Below are 27,787 nucleotides of genomic sequence, written 5' to 3'. Positions count from 1 at the left end.
GAACAATATTCCTCTAACAAGAATTACCTTTAAGACTGTTCTGAACTTCTAGTGCGATGTCAAGGGCGTTAAATGGCAAAACTGGTTCATTGGCAATTTGTAAAGTCACTTGTCCTGTTAGCTGAAAAATATAAAAGAAAACACAACAACATCAAATAGTTTCTAACAGATTAAATAACCAGCACTTCTCATAGAATAAACACAGGTTCATTACACTGGATTTTCAGGGAAAAATTAGTAATATCCCATAAGCACATAGTTTTGAAAAGGAAATTGACCTAGACCCATTGTCTTTCCATTACAACACAAAAAGATGTTAAGAGATTACAATTTATGACTACACATAAGAATTCTGTGCAGTACTTTTTCTTTGGACCTAGGACACTACACTACAGTAGTCTCTGAAGGGCTGTAGTTGTGCTTCATTTTCAAATAAAACATATCAATTTTCTAAGAATAGGAATGAGGTTTATTGTTTTAGGTCTCTGCTTTTAGTCATCAGGTTTTAAGAGCATACACATTTTAAAAAAAAGAAATCACAGACATTGACAGAGCTTCAGATCAAGCCCTTGGCTAGGAATCACATGGCTAAATTCAAGCTGACCTTAAACCTTAGAATCTTTTGAAGAGATACGTAACAACTTGATACACAGAGATATACAACTTCCAACTTGGACAAAATACTAAATTTTCTTAGTAACTTACTGATTGAAATACCCAAATGAGTGAACTCTCAGTCCAACCCAGACTAGACATTAGGACATGTCATGAAACCCAACGAAACCCAACAGCATGAATGCTTCTTTTCAACAGTTTCAGAGATGAGGCCAAGTACTGACTAGGCTGACTATTTTATGATTTTTTTTTTTTTAATTTTTATTTTTTCCCCATTTACACAAGATACACTCTCCAGCTCAAGGCTGAGACATGATACAGGAGCTATGTATGAAAATGTGTCTTTTTGATGGACTATACACCTAGCCTGTGATTAATCAGATTATTTTGGTCTCTAGGCTGCCAAGTCCATCACTGCTTGTGGGAGCTATAAGAGCAAACTGACAAAAACATGCAAGAAACTTCCATTCATCTACTTTGTATCTTGATATTGCAAAAAGGATAAAAATCACTGTAGGACTGCACTCTAAAATGGAATGATGGCTGCAGGTGATGGTGATCACGTTGATAAAAATGTGGACTGAACAAAATCATATTGTACAATACTTCCCTAGGTGCTGGGGATGTTAAAATAATATCTGTCCTTCAGAAGCAATATGATAGCTGCTGTGCTGAAAGTAGCATTTTAATTCTACAATAAGAAGTAGTGGGAAAAGACAACTATTCTAAATAATAATAAAAACAATATTACAGCAAGTGAAAAAGAAACCCTCCTCCCAGGAAAGTAAATGAAAACAGGATATTAGCAGGAAGACAACTTTCCTGGAGAAAATTTAATAGAACTCCAACAACATTTCTAAGAATGCTTTTAAGAAATAGTGTTTCTGACCTGACCACAGACTGAGTTGAGTCTCTGTACTGAGACTGAAGGAACATGCTGTATATTACACTGCAACCCACATCTGTGCAGAGACATAGTCTGGAACTACTGAGATTTACTTCTAGAAAATATTGCCAAAAACACAAAGAAAAAGTTCACCGTATATAGAGTGAGAAAAAAGTAGGTAGTAATGGTGATATGTCAGGATGTTTTCAGGAAAACTAAAGAACTAAGCCTGAACTTGGAGAAAGATGAAAAATACTATGTTTGGACATCTGTGTTAAAGTATTACACAGAAAACTCTTACATGACTTTTCTCCAAACATCCTAACTGCAAGGGACATTAATGTTTGAAGGCCATTACGTTTTCTGTCAGCGCTTATACACTGCATGGAAAAACAATAAGAAACACTGGTCTTAGGAATAAAAGAATGGTACTGCAGAAATACAAAAAATAAAACGTTAGGGCAGACAGAAATATGTACAAAACTGTATCTAAAACAGGTTCATGTAATCCAACCATAAACAACTTTAAAAATTTGTTCTTAAATGTCCATACACCATGCAAAATTCTTCCTTGTCCTGCACTGAACTCCCCCAATATGCAACTGCCCAAAATATTAATAACCTGTAAGTTGCTACAGAAAAGCAACTGCAGAAATGAAATAACATCCTATTAAGCAGAAGGCATTCTATATGGAGACCAAACCCATTGAATCCTCAATATTACTACATTTAAAGTCTTCCATGATACACCATTTCTGCAAAAACCTTCACTAAACCGTAATGAAAGATACATATTTATATGAAAGATACGCATTTTAGTGACATGAATGGTTATACCATGCTATTGATTCTTTTTAATCTGTTACTGCAATGCATAAGAACACAAGAGTATGGAGGAAAAACGTTTCTTTCTGAGGCACCAAAGTGATATTAAAGAGAATGCTACGGTAAGCATTTTTCTTTTTCATCTGAATTCTTTCCTTTTGTATCTCTTCCAAGCAATTTTATTTTGTTTTGTGACTACTCACATTGTTTCTTCTTACTTATCCAAATAAAGTTATACCACCAAAATGTTACGACTGACCCAAGCATTTTGGAAATTTTATAGTAGCTCTGCATGTAATAATACCGACATTTGTGTGTCAGTGAACAGGTAACAGCAGAGCTTATTAAATCATGTACTCTTTAGGCTAATCTGTAAGAAATCAATCACAAGAAGGAAAGCTCAGAGCATTGATTTGAACAAAGTAATAATTCTGCAGAAGCATATATCAAACCCACATAATGCAGCAAGACAGAAAAGGCCACTGATTTCTTATTTACAGTATTATATTCATATATACCATTCCCTCAAGTACAACACTGAATATACACAGAAAATAAAGACAAACTTCTTCCCCCCTTTCCCCAATGAAAAATGGTTCAGACTGACTATTGAATTATTAAATTTAAGAATAACTTAGCAAAGAGTAAATGCAACTATTTTCTCATAAACTGAAACAGTAAAGCAACATAATTGATTCTATTCCCATACTGAACCGATTATAACACTAATGACAACTTTTCAAGTAACATTTGTACATAATGATGCACACACAATGCACACAGTAATTGATGTAACATATGCACAATTATCCAGTCTAAAGAAAAAAAGTAGTTCAAATGCTAATTGATTCTGAAATTCTTTTATTTTACAATTTAAAATGAAAAAAAAAAAAACACATTTCTACCACACTTGACTTAGGGAAAGGTATTCTTTGGTAAAGTAAAAGACATTTAATGAACTTCCAATTACTTTAAAGATAAATACTAAAATAAAACATAATGATAATGGTAGAGTTATACAGTACACTGCAAAATAAATCTGAACATGCAACAGAGGTTTATAACTATTAACTGTGTGAGGTATCATTTTTTCAAGATCTTTTACCTTACAGCATAAACATATTTCTAGGAAGGAAATAATGACGGTCCCTGCTTCTACCTGTCTGACACCACACATATTTCAGAAGCCAAAAAAAGCTCTACCAAAAATGCTGGTGTTAAAGACAATTTAGTATCCCATGACACTTCTTAAATTCAGCCATTGGCTCTTTTGTCCTCCAAGGTGTTGTAACCTACTCACTTTGAAACTATGTCTTCTTGAAAACCAACGCAAGTTATGAACCATAGTTTGCTATGAAAGTCATCTCACAAGGACTTTACGTGGATCTGTATCACTCTCCAAAAGACTGTATGACCATAAAATACACATGTAATATGTTTATCTATGTAAATTAGAAATATTCTCTATCTTGTTAGTTCTCTCACAGTGTAAATAAGAAAATTAAAATGGAGGGCTTTCATCACAGGAAATGCCTTTTTTTGTGTGTATGCCTGTGTGTATGAATGTCACACCTGTTTTACCAGTGAGTTAAACTGAGTCTTCATGGTAACTTCAAATATAAAAACTGCCTACCTAACAGATCAAAGCACTTTGACTGGAATACAAAATTATTAATAATAATAATAAAAACAAACAAACAACACAGAATACAAAAACGTGATTATTTATTTTTTTCCTCCACACATTCAGTTCTGCTTTTGGGGCATGCTGTCAAGACTTGCAGGGATACATCTTAAATGTTATCCGCTTTTGATGGACAATGCAGGGATGGCAACTTATCTTCCATTCTACCATATGTGCAGAAACTTGCATGATAATAAACACTTTTAGTGGATACAATGATATGAAAATATTATGCATGATAGGGAACAGTCTGCTAGAATATAGTGTACAGGCACTTTCTTTAGCACAGAAGTTCACATGCCACTTTTTTATTTTTTTCTGGTCTAGTGGGATTTGGAACTGTGCACAGTATCTAGCCCATGAGCTATGTAAAGCTCAGTGGGTGTAAGTGCTAAGCTTCTAGGACATTTTTGGTAACATTGTGAGTGCTAAACTCAAAAGAGACATCTCAGATCTCATGTGCCAAGTTACAAACAGCATAAGTGGATGGGCTTTAATGTGCCTTCCAACCTGAACCAGTCTGTAATTCTGTGATTCTACACTTTTTTTTCTTCCCTTTACATTATCACTTCCAAATTTTTGTTATATATAATTTTATTCTATGCATATTAAAAACACTTCACATTACTGATACCTGTGCACTTTTAGAGAAAACCAGCATACACATGACAGCTGAACTACCAAAAACATGACAATCATTAGCAAGCCAACAATTAATAAGGTGGCACAGGCTACCTGTGCAGATTCCTGACTAGACTCAACAGACCCGCTGCATGTAGTACTTGAATAGTTCCTGTAAATAAGGAATAAATCCCAGCATACATTAAGTTCCTCTCTCAGAATCCCAACATCAGCAATCTCAAATGTTAAAACAATCAGCCTTCCCCAGCCTCTCCATCATGCATAATTAAATAAATATTTTTGATAATACAGATTTCCCAAATTTGCTTATTTGCTTCCTGCTTTTTTTTAAAGACTTTCTTCAAGCTATCATTTTCTTTTCTTTTTTTTTTTTTTTTTAATCCAGCATGAGAAACCAAGTCTACTTAAATGAAATCCATGATTCCCAAGCTATACCATAATTTCATCCTAGTATTACTGGACAAATGGCAGTAATTGTGAGGCTCAAGATAAATTAATAGGCATTTTTAACACAGACCTCAATGCACTTTCGATTTTTTTTCTGCATAGTCAGTCTTCACAGTTTTTTTCCTTATCTTTATCACCCCAAAAAATTTACTTGAGTTTCTTGAGGTCATAAAGGAGAATCCTGTGGCAGAAGGGTGAGAATATGACCAGTTCTTTGACTATTTTTCTGAACTGCTAAAGGAATATTCTCTCGACAAAGAAACAGAAATCTGGCCATATGCGTGCACAACCATGTTTGCTTTGAACTAAAATTGTCAACTTCTGAAAATTCAGAACTTCTCAAAAGTTAAATAATACAATATTTGTTTGTTGTTGTTCTTACTGAAATTCACCTCAGCACTGGGACGTGTATTTACACTACCAATCTGGTGAAATTTTGGGTTATATGATATTTGGTTCAAAATACTGCATTTTAGGTCAGTAGAGGGCTCTCTGAGAAAAGAGTACGATGAGTCTGTGGCTACAATAGGTGAATTAGAGCATAGTAATTCATAACAGATAGCTGTTTCCAACCAAGGGAAACATAAATCACATTTGAGGTCTTGTAAATATTATGTATTATTTCAACACCCCCTCCATCATTTCATAGTTTATTTATTCTCAATACAGGAAATACTGACCAGGAGGTAAAAGTCTTAATGAACAAAGCATGGATCTCTTTGCAGGTATCCTGTGTGTAGCAAACTACACATGTTACTTGATTAAGGTAGCTCAAAGCATCAGCCCAAAGTTCGGTACTAAAATATACTGGAATTATGGTAGCTTGGGCAGCTTTCTGCAGAGCACAGATCTTGACTTACAGTCATATGCTACCTTTGCTGCATGACTCTTGATGCAATTCTGAAGAACATACATGTACAGATTAAGATCAAAAGGATTTTCTTATTTAAATGATTAATTTTCTTAATACCTAATTTGTTGGCTGACATTAATGTACATTGCTTAGAGGACTGAAAGTAAATTACCTATAGATTTCATTCACAGCTGGTAGGGACCATTTAGCCCAGTGCCTTAAATTAATTGCACTTCAGAGAAACTCATACTCCTGTTTTGTTTTCTGTGTATATGCAGAAATTCCTACATCTCAAATATTTATGTAAATTACATGGAAGTATAAATTATGTGCATATTAAACTATTTATTTGAATCATAATCAAAATATTTATTTTAAATGGTATGGATTTCTAATGAGCAGCACTACCCCATGCCCCTGTTATAACTCTGTGTGGCAATATGGAGTTAAGAGTTAGTAAAACTGTTTCTTTTCACCCACTTCTACCTTCTAACCTGATCACCAACGAAAAGGATGTGTGTGAGGACATCAAGGGGTCACCGCTTCTCTCCCCATGTGTGGCAGGGAGCAGTCCTCCTCCCTTCAGCAGCAGAGGTGCCTCAAGTCCTGCACCAATGCGCTCTGGAGCTCATCATGGGATGTGCCAGATGCCAGGAGCACAAACAGGTCCCAGACGGGACCAGACAGACTCACGCAGGGCAGGTGCACTGCTGACTACTAAAAAATATGCTCCAGATTCTAATTTCAGCTGTGGTCACAGGGGAAACACACTTCTGAGGTGTCTGTCGGTAGCTATGGTCAGAGACTGGGAACAGGGATGAAGTCCGGCCCGTTACGGCAGTTCTCATGCTCTTGTTACTGCAGCGGCAGAGAGCAGGGATCGGTAACTCAACTTCCAAGATAACGGCTTAACTTAGGCTTGGCACCGCATGAATGAACCCAGTTTGTTTGGAAGTGAGGCAGAGCCATTTCATGCCTGTGCTGAAGACACAGTGATAATGCTCACACAGGGAACCATGAAGCTGATGTGAAAGCACAGTTCCCTGTGTGGGAAGGGTAGCAGTGCAGAATTGTAGCTAGACAGGAAGAGTTACTGAAGTGATTTGTTCTTATTTTTTCCTACATATAAACACAAATTGCACATCTTTGAAGTATGCAGGTAAGGAGCAATAATCTTGAGATGAGTTTATAATCATGTATTTCATATTTATGTCTGTCAAATTCTAGTGGTATCTAGGTGCAAAGAAAGTGTCAGATGAATCAAATTCTAGAAGGGACACTAAATTTAAGCCTCTTGTTAAAAAAAAAAAAAAAAAAAAAAAAAAAAGCTTAAAGTCACTCAGACTTTTCTTTAGTGTGGGTAGTTACGAGCATGCCAAAGGATATAACAGATGCCCTTCTGCATGAAGAGCTTCACGAGCACTGGGTGAAGTGCTCACATCACAAGGATATAAATCTTTACACCATTACAAACCTTCATACTATATTTCTTAAAGAGAATTTTAAAAGTTTGTTCCAGCATTAATTCTTTTTTATCTCCAACTTTAAAGGCAGGTTGCTCTGGTTACCAGCTGCAGGCTTTGAATGAGACAAATACAGAAAACTTTGTTTTAGAGCTGAATAATCTGCATATAGCATTCCCATAAACAAGGATGGCATCACTGCACACAAAGTGACCTTTTAAATGCTTGCATTCTCTGACCCACTTCAGGTATAGCACGAGAAGTGGGAAACTGCATCCTTTTTAAAGATCCTTTTGAAAGAAACAATGTTAACTGCCTGAAGCTGGTTACAGGCAGTCCTGAGGAAATGGATTTAGCTATTGTGGTAGAAAGAGAAATATGTAATAAAATATGAAATGAAATTTATTTGCACACATCAGAGGCAAAGATCTCTAATGACAATAACCATATACAGAAATTGTACCTTGGATAGATCTCTACTACCTTAAATCAAGACTACGTAGCTTATTGTTTTCTTTATTTTCACATGCAATACAGGCATTCCAAGAACAGAACACACAACTAGCTAACTGCAAACTGCAGGATAAGAAATTTTGAGTATTTTCAAATCATGAAGGAAACTTTAAAGTAAAGAAAGCAAATGCCACCTCAGAATAGAAGACAAGATGTATCAGTGTAGATTCCTATGCACTGGTACATAGCTATAGAAAACATCATGTTCTTCTTTGCTATTAAAGGCCTCCACTGTGTTTGCTACCAGTTAGTGAATATCAGTACCTTTCCCAGACTAATGCACGTGTTTAAGACTCCAGTGAAGATGCTAGCTCAACCTGCCCTCCATACTCATTAGATTACAGGATAATCAAAGCTCAAGATGATAGGAATCAGCAAGATAATTAATAGTTTTGTTAATGGCTGCCAGACAGTTGGCCAGTCCTACTGGTCTATGAGCTTTGCAACTCAGACAATAGTGACTAGCAGATAAAGCAAGCAACAGTGCAAGGTTGCATTAAATCACCCAGATTCACAAGCACTCTAAAATAATACAAATTTTAGCACAGCAAACATCATGTTTTCTTACAGTCTTAATTAATGAAAGTACCTTCTCATATGATTCAAGATACATGCATGAACCAAGAATCTTCCTGAATTAGGACCAATCACACTATCATACATTCAGGGACATGCAAATACTCCCATTTGGTCTGTAACACCAGTTCTTAATGCTGAATCTGCAGGACTCAGCCAGATACTTGTGGACTTGTCAAAAAAAAAAAACAGATAATAGTCATCAGAGAAGTGCAATAATGAAGAAATCGACAATGTGAAGCTTCAACTATAGCTTTCAGTTTAGGCCTTGATATCATCTTTTTAATCACTCCCCATTTACAGAAATGGTTTTGATTTAATTGAACTCCTTAAAAAAAAGTCTCTAATCACACTTCATCAGCATGCAATTATTATTCAAAGGAAACCATATGTACTATTAGGCCCTCTTAATTAAAATAATGCATATAATCTGCTTCAGTATCTAACAGTCATTCTCCTTGATGTTCCTAATTCCTCCTTTTTCTTCCATTACTGTGACAATACACTTTTATTCTATTTTCTCTCATCCATCCCAATTTCACTTATACACTTTTCAATGTTAATGTATCATGATATCAGAACACTGGAATGCTTTTATATTCCACCATCCAAAACTCATTGCAGAGCATGACCTTCAAAATGTATCAGACCTGACTCAGTCTGGATATTTATGAGAAGAGGATGAGGGAATGCTGTAACAGGAACCTTAAACTATACCATCTTTGATTTGCAATCATTATGTCTTCTCTGTGGACATGAGGAATGTACACCAGGCAGCAGTCAGGCCTTAGCAAAAGACAAATGGGATTTGGGGAGAACCAGGGACAAAGGATGGAAGAAATTGACTCTAGGAATTGAAGAACCTGAAAAAAAGCTTCAATGAGGCAATGGTTTCTTGAAGACCAGATGTGAAATCTTGGGACAATCAGTTCAGCACAGACACAACAGAATAAGCATTATGAAAAGAGTCATGAGAACATTACATATTAAAGCCTCCATCCTCTCTAACTCAGTGAAGCCAAGATATTAACTGGTTATATAGAGAAAATATTGTTCTTTCCTCTCTTGCAACCTCTTGATGCACAGGTACCTCAATTTTTTCCATTTAGGTCACCCTAATCAGTGAGGACTGGAGCACTGGCAGTTCATTAAAGAAGATAGACGAGCCCGGAGGGTGAGACACTAGTGAACCACAGTGTTGATCCAAGGGAAGCTGAAAATCCATACTTCCCTAGTATATAGCTCACAGAAAAGACTCATAAACATTAACAGACACATTCCACTTCAGGGGAGAATTGGATGGATAATATACTGAGACTATCCCCAGATGCCAGGATATGAAACACACAGGTTACTGCAGTACCCACAGAGGCTCAATTTGTCTGTGAGGTGGTTATTTCAATAAGGATTAAATTCTACTGTTGGATGTACTCACGTGGTAGTTACTAAGCTAGCAAGGTATTTAAACTTCTTGTTGGTATCATAATTGAAAGATGTAATTTCTCTGAATTTTTCACACCACTTTTCAAATTGGAATATTTAATCTTCAATGTATACCATGTAAGATACGTAGAATAAGAAGTATTAAATTGAATTACATTAATAATTTGAAATTTAAATCTCAGGAAGGGATCTCATACCTCCTCCTGTAATTAAATGATATAACTTAAAATATAAAGGTGGTGAAAGATTTTTTATTTTAAAAAGAAATCATTAATTAAAGATGAATATGTTTGGGACTGAGCAAGATTCCCTCAGGCTTGAGGAAAATGCCAAGTCTGACAAACTCTTTCAGCCGTAGGGAATCTCAGGTCAGTTTGCTGAACCAAGTGAAGTATTTTATAATTATCTGGCATGCTCCTGAGGATACCAATTTACCTGAAAAAGAATCTCTCTTACCCTTCAAACTTGTCCCTGAACAACAATGAATAATGACCTAACAAATAATGTTTCTCATCACGGAATATTTATATAACCGGGGAAAGAAAACTCAGAAAAATGTACCATGCTACAGAACAGCCCTCAGAATTCATAAGAAACCTTAATGATAAAACTCTAAAGCTATCTGAAGTTAGAATTGAGACTTATAACCATGGTTGGGGCCATTATAACACACCTGTTACTACAATAGTCAAATTATGCTAGCCATTTAATTCCACTGCACCCTATCTTTATGTAGGCTCTGTATTAAAATGATAAAGACAGCATGATACAGTAGCAACAACAAAGATTAAACAGAGAAGCACATTTTAAAAGCATAAAATCTGAAAACACTGCATGAAATGTTACTACGTGCTCAAATAACAGCAGTTACTGTAAAAAAAGAAAATAAAAAATCATCGTTTACCTCCAGTACTACACCATTGTTGCTTCAGAAACTTCCTGTTTTAAACATCTTATCACTTACAATCATCATTAGTGTCTATGCAACATAAATACATTTTATGTCACAGAAAATAATTAAAAAAAACAAACACTACTCTAAAAGGCTCATTGACTATCTTAAGCTTATCTGATAGAATCAAAGAAATGGGCTATGGCATAAGAAAAGATACAGCTTACTTGAGACTATATGACAAGCCTTGTTGTAAGAGCACCTCAAAGGTCAGGACACACCTTGGTGGTAAGCACCATGTTTTTGTCAGTTTTTGGTCTTGCTGTTGATTCTGTAACTTTTGTTTTGGCTTAGCTGAATGCCTGTTTGTCTCCAGTTTTAAATGAACTTTCTGGAACAAATCTGTTCATCAGAAGAGATCTCAATTTGGGCAAATAGACAAGAAGGCAAATGTTGCCTGAGAATCCCAAATGTAAGGACATCAGAGATGGCACTCTGATGATGGTACTGAAGAAGATGAAAAGGACATTGCTGAAGAAACTGGAGAGGAGAAGAAATCGGGGTTGAAACAAAAGAAAAAAGATTTAGAAAGAAAAACATGTTGGAATTTGCTGCAAAATATAACCAAGAATTTTAAGAATATCTGAAAGAGAGGAGAAAGATTAAAAAGATAGCTGAGATCATTTCAGCAGCAACACTATAGTTGATTTGCAGGAAGAAAGAAGACTTGTGAGGAAAACGTATCAAGACAAAAGAAGGTTACAATGGTGACAAGTGGTTTGACCACAACACCAAGGAGAAAGGAATGTATTTTTAGAAATACTATAAAATGAAATTGGAGCAGAGGAAAATACTTTAGCATACTGTAATCAGTGTGTAGTCAACCTAATTCCTTCATACTATATAAAATTTCAGATAAATTGTTCCCCAAACTGAAAAAGTATGGCAGAATGGGGAATTGATGTATACAGTGAACAAATTAGTGGGAGTGCTGACAGCACCCAAAGTGATATATGCATGCATGTGTGTGTATAAGTGCACTTGCATACAAAGATCAAAGAGAAAAACTCATCTCAAAATTCTTCTATGTTAAAATTGAAAACAGATACAGTTACACATACATTCAGATTTTCAGACCTAAAAAAAGACTTGGTAGACTCTAATAATTTGTCTTTTTTTTTTTCCTGTAGTAGAAAGGCAATGTATATAGGCATTTGATGTATTTTGAATAGCTTTAAATTTGCTGTAAATAACCTTCAAAAGTGTTTTGACAACAGACTGACATTTATAGAACATTTTGCACTATATGTACATGGTACGTCAGAAACACAAAGCACATTTTCATCCAAGTCTCATCCAATAAAGATATGGGACATTTCTGTGGTGAGGGACTGGTCAGAATGCAGACTTCATAGTGGATTTTAACGTATTGTTTTCATTTATGGACCTAATGAAAAAGACAGATTTTAGAATTCACTCACTAGCCAAAAGCAAGTAAAAAAGTTTTTTAACACCTTTTAAACTCTATTTTAGATTATAAATACTGACCTCTTAAAATATTTGAAAAAAGAAGAAATGACACTCTAAATCTTGTTATGTAGACGGTAGCCCTGTTCATGGCCTTTAGGAGTTCTAATGACAATCCTCAGTGATCGCAGTCCAACATCAGTGGGAGGTTGCCCCAGGAGATGACATAGGATCTCCATGTTTGTGCATTCCCAAAAGTTTTAAACTTGCATACTAAGAACAGCCGACAAGTCCTCAAGCATTTCACCCAAAAAATATATGTCTCTGAGGTAGAGCTTTAATTATCTATCTTCACTAGATCTCACAGCTTTTTCTGCTTATTCTGCTCCAGTAACAACTGCCATTTGCAAAGCAGGGAGCAAGAAGGGAGAGGAGTACTGTATGAGCAAAGGCTTTTATTTGTGCAGAATATTACATTAAAAAGAGCCCAGTAGCTATTAGTGATTATCAATCTTCAATTACAATAATAGCCATATTAAACAAAAAAAAAAGAATAGGCTATGCTGCAAGTCACGGAAAAAAAAAAAAAAAAAAGTAATTTTTAATTGTCAGTCCTGTTAGTCTAAAAGAGCCTTAGCTCTATTCATCCAGTTATCATTCTGTAGTTTATAATTAAAGCACTAATGTATATCAGAATTCTTTGATCTCAAAATAAAGAATTCTTTTACCAAAGAAATTAAGAACACGTTAGCTGTAGGAAATTCAAGTTTCCAAGTAAGAATTCAAAGAAACAAAAGTTAAGTAATGTAATTAAGCAAAAACTATTTTTGTTGAATAATAGAAAGAAAAAACTTTGCGAGTAGTCACATGGAAATGTGCAATAGTCTATAAAGTAAAGTGGCAAAAGCTCTTTCTCCTGAACAGTAAAATACAATCCAGAAAGAAGGGAAGGAAGTGTACTGTACTACACTGGCACGTAATAGACTAAATGAACAGAAAGTTCTTTATCTAGAGCTAGCAAGGAGAGGTAATTTATATGTCCTGAAATCTGACTTCAATTAGCATGGATACCATAATGATTCATAGTATCTCATCCACAATATTTTATTTCCACTTGGACTTCAGATTTAAGGGAAGAGATAGCCAGCAGTGTGTTATGTCATGAACTACATCTATATTAACGCAAATAAAGAGAACTACGTGTACTTATCTACACCATGTACGAGCACTATCCTAAACACTCAAGGTCAGGAGAACTCTTAACATTCAGTCTCTTCTCTTGCAACTTATTGAAAAAAGACAGTGTGACCAAAACCTCACTTTAAAACATAAAAAAAAAAATAAAAAAATCCAGAATTAATTCTGTCTTATAGTCTGCTAAGAAGAATCTACCTGGGGTTTGACCACCAGAATTCCTCCCTTAAGTCCTCTGCAGGGTTGCTCTCAGTGAGTTCTCCCAGTCTCTACTCGTGTCTGGGATGCTTCAACCCAGAGCAAGCTAGAAAAACAATTTTCTTCTGTCAGTATTAAATTTTGGTGACTTTCTTTCTGAATAGCTTAAATTGCTTCAACTGTTTGATTAAAACGCAACAGTTGGCAGAAAGACTTACCTCAATATGAAGGATGTGGTTCCTGTCGTTTCTATGAAAATTTAGGGAATTGTTCAAGCTGAGAATAGAAACTTAAAAAAAAAAAAGTACCCACTCCAGCTCTTATGACCTTCTGAATTTCACTGATTTCCTTGCGTTCTCTTGAAAATGAGGAGTGTTAGCCTGTAAATCAAATGACTACATTTCTTCATGTTTACTTTCCATTTTTTTCATGACTGCTTCCATTTTTTTCCTATGCCTTATATGAATTTTTCCTGTGTGATTACAACTTATGGACATGCCCTTCATCAAATCCTAAGGTAGTTTGCATGTTTAATTTCTTTTCTAATCAGTCATGCTAACAACAGACAGCTTTTTAAAAAATCAGTTCTTGTTCTAAGTTCCAAATAAGTAAAATGGTGAGTTTCAGTTACAGATGTTTTAAGGCAATAGTGGTATCAAATTGATATCACAGGTCTACACATGGTATCTAGACAATACTCCCTGGCTGAGATATACTGTTTGTGCTATTTATGTAACCTTCGCAACCTTCCATTCTGGAATGGGAATTCAGCGCACTCCATAAGCACAGTCCTCCTGATCAGTCCTGTTTTCATGGAAGGCTGCACAACTCTGTGATGCAGAAATATCAAAGCTAATTTAAGTACTTGTAGTTGATACAGCCACATTCTGAGTGTTCTCCTCAGGCTAATATAATCTGTTTTTCATGAGAAAGACACAGCTATATTGCTGATGGGACAGGTTTTGTGCCTTTACCCACTGTATTCTGCCTTTTGGGCTTACCCCAGATCTAAGCTTTCTTTGTTTTCTTGCTTCCCTTGTCTCTTATTATTAAGACTCAAAAGCTTCCAGATCTTCTTTATTAAGCACAAGTTACCAGTACCTGTTCTGTAACAGATGAACCCCATTTTACCATAAGGCGCTTTATTACTTGTGATGCTGCTTTCCTAGTCCGTGTACAGTCAAACATGTAAGTAACACTGAATAACTGACCAATTACTTAATCTTATTTTTCTACATTGCCGTAGTCAAGATGAAAGGAGAACATGAAGGGCACGAAAAGTGAAACTGTCCAAATTCCCACATCATCTTATATGAAAGTACTTACATAGTCTTGTGACTGACAGTGCTGTTTCAGACTCACATGTTAACATAATTTTAAGATAAAAGATGGAGAGGGAATTCTGTGGCATGTAAGTAGTTGTGGGGACATTTAGGATGTTCTAAATCAATAAGCTAAGATGTGATTTAGTGGCCTATACTAATTTCTTCTATGAAGTAGAATGAATCCTTAGCTTACTGCTTTAGTCACAAGATCTGCACTCTGATGGAGGAAACGCTGAGTTCTGGAGTGCACCTCAGGTGACCCAACAGCCTCTAAAACAACCGTAGACATACATGAAAAGGACTATAAGACACATCCTAAATAAAAATAAATGCAAAAGTAAACTTATATCTTATGCAGTTGGCAGAGAAATTAAATTAAAACAATCTCTCATAATAGAGAAATCCAGGAGGAGGGGTCCCTTATGTGTATGCCCCTTTAAAATAGCTGTTTAAAATTAAAGGTGAGAATACAGACTGAATTGCTTTTTTGTACGTAAGTGTCTGGAACATAACTTGCAAATAACTTACATAATAATGGAGAAGATCACATGATTACGCAAGGTATTATATATTTCAATCCCCTGCTTAAAAGTCATTTACACACCTATAACAGATTACATTAGACAATATGAAAGTTGGAAAAAAAAATGGGAATAAGAATATGGAAACTGCGTGTTAGCAGATTCTTGGTTACAAGTGCTTATAAAGCATTCCTAAGAGCACCCAAAGAGCCCTACTTAAGTACTTTCAATGAAAAGATTTTGCAATGCCCTGAAAGATTTAGTCAGTATGAGATGCTGTAGGTAGGTGAATTAGGGAGTCAGAAAATACCACCAGATTGCAATATCTCAGGTTCCGTGTTGACAAATTTCCCAGACATGAATTGAATCTGGAGACTCATCTTAGTCTCACATAATGAGTAAATGGATTTAAGTCTAATTCATACATAATAGTGACTTGCTTTTCCAGTTTGAATAGGCTGGGTATCCAAGAAATGATCGCTGGCAAGTATTAGAGAGTAGGATTTTAGAGCTGTGATAGTCTTACGTCGTGACTGTGAGAGTTACTTCATTCAATTATGTCCCTGTCTTCTAAAAAGTACTAGAGTTCTAAGAAGTTTCACTAAAATCCTCTTTTTCTTCCCCCCTCCTCCCCCCCAAGTACAATAGAAAGCATAATGATATAAATAGCATTAAATGAGATACTAGAAAGTCAGGACAAGTAAAGGGTGTATTTTAAGGAAATGACTTTTTGTTGTTCTTCTGCCTACAATATTCTCAAAAGAGCAGCTCGATTTCTATGATCCACATCAGTGAAGCAATTCAAGTCAAAATCTACAAAACTTGAAGGTTTTTAATGAAACATATTTCAGTACTGTAAGGCACAGCTCTTCTAAGCAGTATAGTAAGCACATGTATATTCTTGCACTGATTGGAAACAATTTTTTCATTTCATATGTGCTTATAATTATCTCAGATTTGCATGTCAGATTTAGTAACTAGTAACTGAGACACAGAAAGCACAAACACCAAACAGAAGCAGAATTCTATTGTTTTCACCACGGTGAAACGGTGAAAATTGCAGCAAATGGAGGAAGACACTCTGGGCCTTTAAAGAAATGTTTCTTGACAGGCTTCTGAAACAACAGCAAAAAAACCTAGAGACTACTCACCAGCATGGATACTGGATTTATCAAACAGTACTTAACAGGTAGAAAAACTATCCCCAAACAGCAATGGCTACTGAACAAAGTATCTCCACACAATCATGACAACTGAATTCTCAATTTAGCGGAAGAACATGGTGATTTTTTTTGTGTTGTTGTTATAATTTCTACCTCTTTTGGTCCTCTCAAAGGGTAGAATAAAGAAAAAGTACATAGCCTGAAGTGTAATCAGAAAAATGCTATTAAACTGAATGCACTGAGCAAAACCATGCTTCCATATTTGGGTTTCTCACTTCTTTGCTTTGGTTTCTAATCCATTTTCGAAGCACCTCCATGACTGCCAGAATCACCAAGAGTGAAGACAGAACTTATTCATGGTCAAAATCTACCACAATCTTCACAAAAGCGTAATAATAAGCAAAAATAATCAAAGCTACCAGATAGGTGCTCACAATGTTTCTGTGTACATAGCGCATCTGGGACAGCTGATATCTTCAAATAGCTAGCACTATCAAAACTGGTGAACTGGTGACTAGTTAAAAAAAAAAAAAAAAAAGCATGTAGAATGCCTGTCAATATATAGAAACCCATCACATAACTTTCCGCTTTAGAAGTGTACTAAAACAGCTTACATACCACATATAGACTCACTTAAGTCCTACCTCTGGCCATTTGGGGATATTAGACCTGTGTTCAAGAATAGAATCCAGCACACAATAGAGCTCCGTCGTCAACATAAAACACAACAAAATGAGTATGTTCAAGTCCTGAGGAGAAGGGTTTTTTTTGTCTTTAGCTTCACTTTCCCCTAGAGATATGGCAGAGAGAAATAGCATCTCTTCACTACTAGTGAATATATTCTGAAACAACTTTATGTACACTAGTGCTTTCTAAGGGCTTGCTATTTTAAAAACTGCGCATGTATTTTTAAGTATAGATCTCTTCTGCTTTTAAAATTTGTGGGAAAAAAATAAATTATTGTGCATATAAATGGAAATTGAAAAGTAGGTTGTAAACACTAAAACTTCATCTGTTTCCGGACAAGCTGAATGCTTAAGATATTCAGTGGGACCCAGATGTATAGTGCTTTATTTTGGAACAAAAGCTCAGCTCTTTAAAATGTGTCCACATACATACAGTCTTCTGTTACATAACTACAACACAACTGTCCAAAGCTTGTCAGCATTTGGGTGTTTCTGCCAATGTTAGAACTTGTTTTCTCTGGCAAGTAAGAAAATAATTTCTCCTGTCAGTATACAACTGCTGAGTAAGTTAAAAGTCAAGCCTCTCCAGCTCACAGGACAAGTCTCTCCCAATGGTGTACTTAAAAAGCTGAAGCGTATCAGCTGAGTCCATTTTAAAGAATCCTCAGACCTCCTGCAATGAGGTGTGGGAAACCAGTGACAGTAAAGCCCAGCAGGAGGTATGAAGAGGAGAAAAATTACATCTTCCAGGTATGTGCAAGTTTTGCTTTTACAAAAATATTCTGGATCTGTCTTTTCTGACAACTAGTCAGTGAGAGACTGATGATATAATTCTAACAGCATGATGAAATAAAAGTATTTGCTGTAGATTCAGGAACTAAGCTGTACCTAAATATCTCAAGATTTTTGTTTACTAAATTTTTGTTTACTGAATACATCATTTTTGTTTACTTGTTTCATTAAAAAAAACAACAAACAACAGATTTCTGTAGATTATCCTTGCCCTTCTCCAGAAAACAGATTAATTCAAAACTATGCCAGATAAAACAAACTAGATTTTAAATGTAAGTAGTGAATTCTTTCATTGATAGTTCATCTTATTTGCCAACTTCCAAATTGTCATTTGGAAAAAAAATAAGTTGAAATGGACTATAACCAAATACTTTATAGATTCTGTCATATGTGATGCAGCAGTATCTGCAAAAACGTGGCCCATACTGCAAAACTGGATGCCATGACATTAACACATTATTTACCATTCTGTAACTTTTTCACAGCTTTGTTGAGAAGGTGTTGTAACAAGTAATTCATGTAGTGCACATCACAAACGTTATCAGAGTGCACTCTGCAGAGATGTATGCATTTTTATGGGGCCTGGTACTAATGTTCATAAAGAGGTGGGAAGTTAATTCAGACATATATACTATAATGATCTTGTTTTCTTTCCTGCTGTGACTGTTTCATGAGTTACTTTGTTTACCTGTAATTCAGTACAGAAGAATGCAGCAGCATCTCTTCAAAACTCTAGACATAAACAGGAGTGACCTAATTTTCAACAGAAAGTGGGTGAAACAAGAGCCTTTCAAAGAAATATATGGATATTCTTAATGATATATCTAACAGTCGTGAATTGCATTGCCAGGTAAATAGAGTAAGGCATAATGGGAATTTTTTAGATTATTTATTTTTATTTTTTTTAAGAAACATTTAAACATAAAAAAGCAGATATTTTGAAGTTTTCCAGTGAAGGACATTTTAAAGATTGGAAGTAAATTCTTCTGTTTTTCATTTGCTTGTTTCTAATTGATGACTTCTAAGAACATCTATTTAATATCTAGTTTCCTTAAATTATTTTCTCACATTTCGTTATTTTTATGTGGGTTTGACTGATAGATCAGTGCTCTTCGGAACAGCAAGTAAGAACGTACTCATTTAGGCTAATGGTCTATTTCAAATGCAATGATGTAAATGAAGCATTTAGAACATATAGTTTCTAAGACAAGCTGGTTCAGAAAAATCACTTGAACAAATCTCTAACACACTTTATCTAAAGATAAAAATAAATTCTTAGGAAACAAGTAGAAAAAATTCCATGTAACAAATCAGCATCTCCCAATGCGCTGTGAGATTTTAGTGTGGATAGAGATTTTCTACTGCAAGAAAAAGTGAATGCGAAAGAAAGAATTATCATACGCAACTTCGTATGGGAAGAGGAATAAAGTGAGGAGATAGACAAGTTTTTATATTAACTAATATTAATATATTTTAATATATTAATATATATATTAATATATTAAATAATAATTAATATATTAATATATAATATAATATAATATATATTATATATAATATAATATATAATATATAATATAATTAATATATTAAATAATATATAATATATATTAATTAATATATTAATATCCTCAATATTCAGCATTCTATTCTCCACATTTTGAAAAATATCTATCAATTTGCAACATGCTTTTTTTTTTTTTATATGATAAAATGTCACTATGACTTTGATACTTCAGCATAAAAAGAAACATTTCATTCTCTTTGCCTCATTAGGATCTCATGTGAAGTTCCTGTCAGCTACAAGTTTGTTTAGTTTATCTCAAGAAAAAAGAAGGGAAAAAAAGCTTAAAATTTGCCTTACCTTTGCCTTAATCCTTGTCCAAAGGATTGCCGTGGCTAGAACATTAAGTTCAGAAGAATTTATATCTGTTAAACCAGAATCTTCCTGTGCCCTGATTTCCTCATCACTTTAAGACTTGATGATATTTATGTAAAGGCCCAACCTCGACCTGCAATTAGTCTGAAATCAAACTGCGCTATGCAAAGATATTCAGTCAATGATTCCAAGATGTATTTCTTTTCCTGTGCTATTTTCTTAGCTGAGAAATAATTTCTTTTGGATCACCATTTCACAAAAAATAAATAGTATTCAACTTTGAATTGGCCAGGGAGAACATGGCCTGACATTGAATGCATCAATGCAAACTTAACAAGTTTGCTGATGATACTAAACTGGGAGTGGCTGTTTACTCTCTGGAGGGATGTGGCCTTGCAGAAGGATCTAGATATCTTGGAGAATTGGAGAGTTATCAGTCTCTCTCAGTGAGAGCCAGCAGCGTGTCCTGTCAGGCAGGAGGGCAAGCTGCATTGGGGTGCATTAAACAGCACCATAGCCAGCCAAAAGAGGAGATTCCCCTTCTGTGTTTAGTACCGATGTGGTGGCACCTTGAATGCCGCGTGCAGTTCTGGTCTCCACAATATAAAAACATTGTGAAGATACTTGAAAGCATCCAGAGGAGGGTAACAAAGCTGGTAAAAGGGCATATCCCATGAGGACAGGCTGAGGACACTTGGATTGTCCAGTCTGGAGAATAGGAGGCTGGGAGGCGACCTCACTGCTCGCTGCAACATCCTGAGGACGGGAAACAGAGACGGAGGTGCCGGTCTCTGCTCCCTGGTCACCGAGGACAAGACACGTGGGAATGACACAAAGCTGTGTCAAGGAAAGTTCAGACTGAAAAAATACCTTTACTGTGAGGGTGGTCAAACACTGGAACAGGCTACCTAGAGAAGTGGTTGATGCCTCATGCCTGTCTGTGTTCAAGAGGCATATGGATATTGTCTTCAATATCCAAATGCTTTAACTTCTGGTTAGCTCTGAAGTCTGGCTGTGGAACTAGATAGATGATCCTTGTAGCTACCTTCCAACTGAACTATTCTGTTTTTTAATATGCTCATATAATTTTACAATCTCTTATTCATTATCATCTTTGTCTTTTTTATTACAGTAGAGCTGCTAGGAATGGCAACTGTTAATATTTGAGACTGTAGATTTTCTTTTTAATGTCAAAATAAAATTAATATTGACCATTTGAGATCAGTGCTGCTCTAGGATCACAGATCTTTCTTCAAGAAGGCAGCTCACTTGAGAGAACTAAAGAGGAATGTGGCCTTTTCAAGGAACTTTTAAGCACCGTGTACTGCAGTTCCAGGGAACACGGTGACACCTTGTGCAATGTGGCTCGTCATGTACTCAACTAACTGCACTTCATTTTCTGCCATTTAAAGTAAAAGCTAGGAATTCAGTATTATAGGAAGTCTATTTCTCATGAAGAATCATAGAGGTTAAACAAAGAGCTTTGCTCTTTTGTTTTGTAAATGCTGGTTAATGTTGATGTCTGAATCAAACACATACTTAGATTCAATTATTAAACACATAAGTGTGTACTGCTGGTGTACACAGATTATAAATCATGTGACTTCATAAAGGTGGTTTAAAACTCATCTGCACTGTGTTTACGGACTCATAAACAGTCTGAGGGAAAAAGCGTAGCAGAAGGTAAACATAAACAGTCTTTCTGGAGAAAATCCTCTTCTTGGCTACACAAAATAGAAAAAGTAAAAACTTTAAATGGTTATATAGAGTAATCTCTTCTTTTTATCTATCAAATAAAAACTGGCTGTAGAAAATGATTATCTGGCAGTGCAATTCCTGACAAAACGATACACCTTTGAGCTTATACGGTTTACGTTTTAAAAAAAAAAAAAAAAAAAAGATATACATTTATTTATTTATAAAATTTCCCCAGTTAAACTTTGATTGTTAAACCATAGCTTGCGGCAAGCAAAATAGTTTGCAAAAAATTAATAGCACAACAAACTACTAGAGTCTGAGTAATAGCAAACACCTCTACAATTCAAGCTTGACCAGATTTGTGGTTTGATTTAATTCTGAAGCAGAGCTTTTTTAAACAGGGTTCATAGGAACTAATTTTTCTTTAGGTACAGAGCAACACATAAAGCATTATGAAACAAGTTTATTAATGGTAAATAAACAAAATGGCTACCTAATAAAACTGGGAGATGCAAATCTGCTTTGCTTTTCATTAATTTACCACAAATACTGCCAGAATTTTAAAATGGGGAAGTATTTTTAGGAATCTCACTAAAATCTATAATTCCTTATGAGTCAAATAATATACAACCCTTACATTTTCAGTAAATATTGTCCAAATGGATTTACTGATCCTAAGCATATTTACAAACCCTAAAACAATTCTGTAAAAAACATAATATATATGCAAATCTTGCCAATAAATCCTAAAAAAAACCACCTTTATGATTTAGACATTTTTTCATTGCAGTATACAGTACATGCAATATATTTATTTATAAATTGTAATTTTGGTACTCAGCCATTAGCATCAAAATTAAAATACAGCTCTTATGCATTAACTCTTAATTAGGTTTTATAAATTCCAATAATAATTTGCACAGTAAGCTCCTGAAGTCCAGATTTAATAATGAGTTTCATAAAAGGCTATGTAATTTGTTTCTCTTGTCTTCATTCAAAGTTCAGAATAAATCACTCTCCAGCCACAATGTGCCCTAGGTATGTTGAAAAGTAGCAATTTGTTATTTTTTGGCAAGCTTAGCCACAATGCTTCCACAAATCTACTGAAAAAAATCAACAACAAACCTGGAAATGACCTTTTTTTTTTTTTTTTTTTTTTTTTTTAGATTTATGACAGGTATTGAAAGCAGATATAAGAATCAACTTGCAATATTGTACACAACCTATCTTCCTTGGGTCACTTTCAACATCCTTTCAGTTTAACATTCAAAGTCTATTTCAACAGAAGTGTAATTTTTGATAGTTGTTTCTGCATTACTCTCTGCATGCACTTCTTGTCATCTGTATGTGGGCACTAAAACTTGTATTGGCAAATCAGTTCTGAGAACTGAAAACCAAACAAATCCCCAGAACAAAATCACCAACAAAACCAAATGATTACTTTTCAGTCTGATTGAACTGCTCAGTTTGTAGCAGCATTCAGATTGGCTTAGGGGAACTGTGAACCTATAAAATCAGCAGCACAAAACCAATGGATACGTCTGATGATCTTAGATTTTACATTAGTTTCAAGTCTTTTGAAAGATCCATATAGGTGAATATAGGTGACAGGAAGGGTAGTAAATGAGAAGTGATGTATCTAAGCCAGGAGGGGGCAAACATTTCTTTTAATTCAAAAAATAAAATAAATTCCTTAGTCTCTTCTAAAAATGTGGATAAAATCAAGATGAAAACTTAAATTGTAGTAGTGTTCTTCCACATTAAGGCGAACAAATTACCTTAAAAACAAGACGTGTAACTAATAGTTTATTAAGGTTACATCTTTCTCTAAATACTTACATAAATTACAGTTTAATTTTATATATATAATTTTGTATATTACATACAGACTTTCTATTCAAAAATTCATTTGCCAATCAGAAGTCATAGCACACTGAGCCATAAGTGCTGCAGACACAAGGGAATGTTCTCCATATTGCAAGTAAAAAAAAAAAAAAAAAAAGGAGAAAAAAAGTTCCTATCTTTTTTTACTGATTAAATCTTTTTTTTTTTTTTTAATGATATCTAGAACTTTTATAGCAGAGCAATTATTCCACCGAGCCTAATGAAGTTTTTCAGTTGCATAAATAGAGAGGTCTTAGTCTTTTGTCTTCAAAGTAGTCCGCTGTTTCTTCTTAAGTACTGCGGCTAAATTCCCTTCTCAAGCACAGCAATGTCAATATGATATACTACTAGATGGTTACTGATGGGATGCAGAATATGGATTATAATTTAATTTTCAAATAGGTCTTATATTCACAAAGCAGAACAAAACTACAGATTTGTTTTGAAATATAATGATTCATATTTGCAGCTGCTGCCTCTCATTTTGCACCTGAAAATCTGAGAGTGCATCTGTACTTACAGGCTCAAATGCTTTGTGAGCAGCTCAAAATCTGACCAATATATTATTTTATATGCACACTTTGTGTAGACCATTGGCTCATATATTAGTTGAAATCAGAGTGAACTCCATCGAAGTACACTGGAGTAGAACTATAATGGAAATTAGATCTGGGCTCATCTGTTTACATCATATTCATTTATCTGACAGATAGCACTAGTCAGGGAAATCTAAATGATTAACACGGTCTGGCACCTGGACATATGCACCAATGTTATTTAAAATTAGATTCCTCGGAAGGATATACCAGGGAAACAACCTACAGAGAAAAAAAATAAAATTATACAATCTTCACTTTTGTGTTCTAAAACCATTTTTTTTTGAGGAAAAAAAAAAAAAAGGCAATAAAATCCTTAGAATCACAAAGTATTACAACAATATTCTAAATTGAACTGAAGTCTGATTTTTGTTTGTTGCCTTGGATATTACAGGAGAGTGTGATAAAAAGCCTGCCAGTTTTTATAGCATAGAACTGTAATTATGTTGGGCTAAAAAATTTAGCTTTTCTGTTTTTGAGTATATATATACATATATTTACATATATCTGTATTACAGTTAAAATACCTTATAAAAACATATAGAAAATATCAATAAGTAGACTATTTTTCTATAAAATGACTTGGATTTTGAAGTGTCCATGCAGTATACATAGCTCAATTAAGCCAGTAAAAGGAAGATTTTGCGAACTCAGTGCTTTATAAAAAGCACTTAAAAACTTGTTCTGGAATTTCTTTAATTACTCCTTCAGCAGTAATTTTAACAAGCAAGAGGTAATGAATCAATGAATTTCTATTATTAAAACTAAAATATTTAATCATTTCTGAACATTACCGAATGAGGCGTCATAAATATTAAACAATATTTGGAAAATTTTCTGAGGAAATAAAAAGTATATTTGGAGACAGAAATCCATTTGCTGACATCAAGTCAGCATTAGATCAAGTTCAACAAACTTTATTTTAAAGTTCTTTATTTCTGTATAACTATTTCTATCAACAGATGTCACCACTGTCTATGGAAGCCTATAAACTTTGGTTCTAGGGTAGATATTCTAAAAAGAAAAAATATATTCGTGTTCACAGTAAAGACTGCAGAAATATTTCATGAAAAGGAGAACAGATATGTTTAACTTTTGTCTTCTAGAATATGGAATAAACTTATTGATTGAAAAGTGCATATTTTATATCACTTTGCTTTTATGGTTAGATTGCCACAAATCCTACCCAGCCCCTGGCCCAACGAACTCCTGGCAGATGGGGTGATCGATCCTGTTAGCTGCCTACCTCTCATACCCATGGGCTTGAGTCCACTCTTCTGGAATCAGAATAGGAACGGAAGGGATCATACTTGAACTCTAAGTGCCAGAGGCAAAATTTACCAGTAGAAGGCCAAGCTTATTTACCTATGTCCTTTCCTGTTGTGGGAATATTCTTATCTACAATATGACTGACAACCAGAAAGTCCCATCCAGTCATTAGTGACCTTTCTTCAGTAGGAATGCACTCAAGAAAGTGGGTTTTGCTTTTCTGAACTAAGTGCTTAGACAACACTCTTTCAATGCAATTATCACTACTTGTGAACAGAGAACTAATAGCTTTTACAGCTCAAATGGACTAAGATCTGGCTTCAGGCTCACAGAGGTGAAACAGGGGGACTGACAGAACTCCCTGCTCATTGTCACTGACTCCTCTCAAAAGTGCTGAACGCATCATAAAAGAAAAATCTGTGGTGTTATTCGGTGATCTATTCCCTTCTACCTACTGAAATAAGAAGATATGAAATAACCTAAATGGTTAGTTAGTATTTTCCTCTGGTTTTGATATAGGATCTTTCAGTCCATAATTCTCTGAAGGACATTTGTACTTATTTTATAATTGTGGCTTACAGCTAGTCACCTGTATTTAGTCTGATGTTAATTGGCCTAATCTTAGCTTCATGAATGCTAGTGTGTCAGCAAACTGGCAGTACTTTTTATTGTTATTGACCACGTTCCTAATAAAAACAGATCAATAAACAAGATGTTCTTCTTGGGATTTTGTAATACCTTTAGCTTATGTTCTTTGTTGACTCAGCATATTTTTTGTAAGTATTTACTAGCTTTGTCTCACAACTTGCACAAAGGTTCCACCAGAACTTTTTGTTTGCAAAACCAAATAATTCATTCACAGTATATAAGCAGCTAATTTGCATCTCTTTTTAAAAAGCACTTAAACAGATATTTAAGTTTTCTGACTTTACCTCGTATCCACTCCTATGCAAATTGGATGATGTTAAATTTAAAAAAGAGTTATTACTACATTACTGTTAGAAGAAACAATGTTTTAAGAGGCACACTCTGGGGAAAAGATTGTCTCATTTGAGTTTTTTGTCAAATGCGGTCATAGTTTCCCTCAGAAGACAGAGTTCTATACAGGTTCATAATATAAACTGCAGTTAATTAAAATCTATTTATATGCTGCATGACACATAAGCGCTGATTTATTTTTTTTTTGGCAAGGAAAATAAACAAGATAACAGTTTGTTAATAAAACAGAAAAGTTGTATCTTCCTTGCATAGCCACCAAATTCAGTATACATGTATGTATGCCTACAATAAAGATTGAATCCTTGGCAGTTAAAGTATTAACTAGTAGCAAATGCTACAGTAGTACTATTACTGAAGAATGGTTTAATAAAATTATACTCTGATGAATTCAGTAACTGTGTGAAAATAGGACAGTGGGAATCATAGGAGAAAATTTAAATAACCTGAGGCATGTTCCTACCTATTAGAGTAGCAAGCTTCACATTTTGAGTTGCTAGATTTCAGTTGTTGAATATAAATACGTGTTGACATTCCGTACAAAATGCATGCTCATGTCCAATTATTTGATATGTCTCATAACGAGTTTAAGTTTTTGAAGTAAAAGCAATTGATGGAAAATAAATTGTCCCATCACACAGCACAAAGCCACTACAGGACAAAATGGAAAACAATCATTAGACATGCAATAAATATGAAGTGGCTTCTCAGTACGTTTATGATTATCAACCACCTTAAAAAAAAAAAAAAAGAAAAAAGAAAAAAGACGCCTGTCATAAATGTCTATGCTGAGCATCTGTCACCAATGGAGCACTCAGTAACCACCTAGAGATGCAATTGGATTACATTAGCAAAAAAAGGCATTGTAAATGAAGGCATTGCCGTAGGCAGTGTAACTTCTTCCAAGTCAGCAAAGTCCCACTAACACAGGCATTCCCAAGGCTTATGTATACGGTACCGAACTGCCCAATTGGTCATTGCCAGTACTTGAAATTACAGCAAATAAACACAGATGCTAAATACCAACTTCAGAAATACAGCCCCCAGCACTGAACTATGCCCCAGCCTTTGTCTATAGTCCTAGACAGATCACTTGATTCTGTGGATTTCTGATGAATTCAGGTGAGGAGATGAAGTAATTGCTCGGTTGCTTTAAGTACCATGGTTGGTGGTATCTCTTTTAATGTTATATAAAATGGGGATTAAAAAATGCTTCCTCTCACTCCTACCTTATCTTCTTTTATTTATCCAGATTACTGTAGATTGGAGTAAAATATCTT

General features: G+C 34.8%; 1 protein-coding gene across 19 annotated transcripts in view; it reads right to left on the bottom strand.

Moving 5' to 3' along the window:
- The window catches only part of NAALADL2 (N-acetylated alpha-linked acidic dipeptidase like 2), a 432,007-nt gene that overhangs the window by 30,138 nt on the left and 374,082 nt on the right, over positions 1-27,787 (bottom strand). For 18 of the 19 annotated variants that reach the window (XR_011811283.1, XR_011811282.1, XM_027463880.3 and 15 more), the window contains one exon: positions 28-121. Coding sequence is in view for 17 of the 19 variants with exons in the window: in XM_027463880.3 (XP_027319681.1) it covers positions 28-121 (94 nt within the window). In the remaining 2 variants the exon portion in view is untranslated. Of the gene's footprint in view, positions 1-27; positions 122-23,555; positions 24,465-27,787 lie in introns of those variants that run through there. The other variant, XM_072042340.1, reaches the window with a different exon arrangement.

Source organism: Anas platyrhynchos, chromosome 9 (assembly GCF_047663525.1).
Source record: "Anas platyrhynchos isolate ZD024472 breed Pekin duck chromosome 9, IASCAAS_PekinDuck_T2T, whole genome shotgun sequence".
Lineage (NCBI taxonomy): Eukaryota > Metazoa > Chordata > Aves > Anseriformes > Anatidae > Anas > Anas platyrhynchos.
This window is presented reverse-complemented; position numbering and strand designations above follow the sequence as displayed.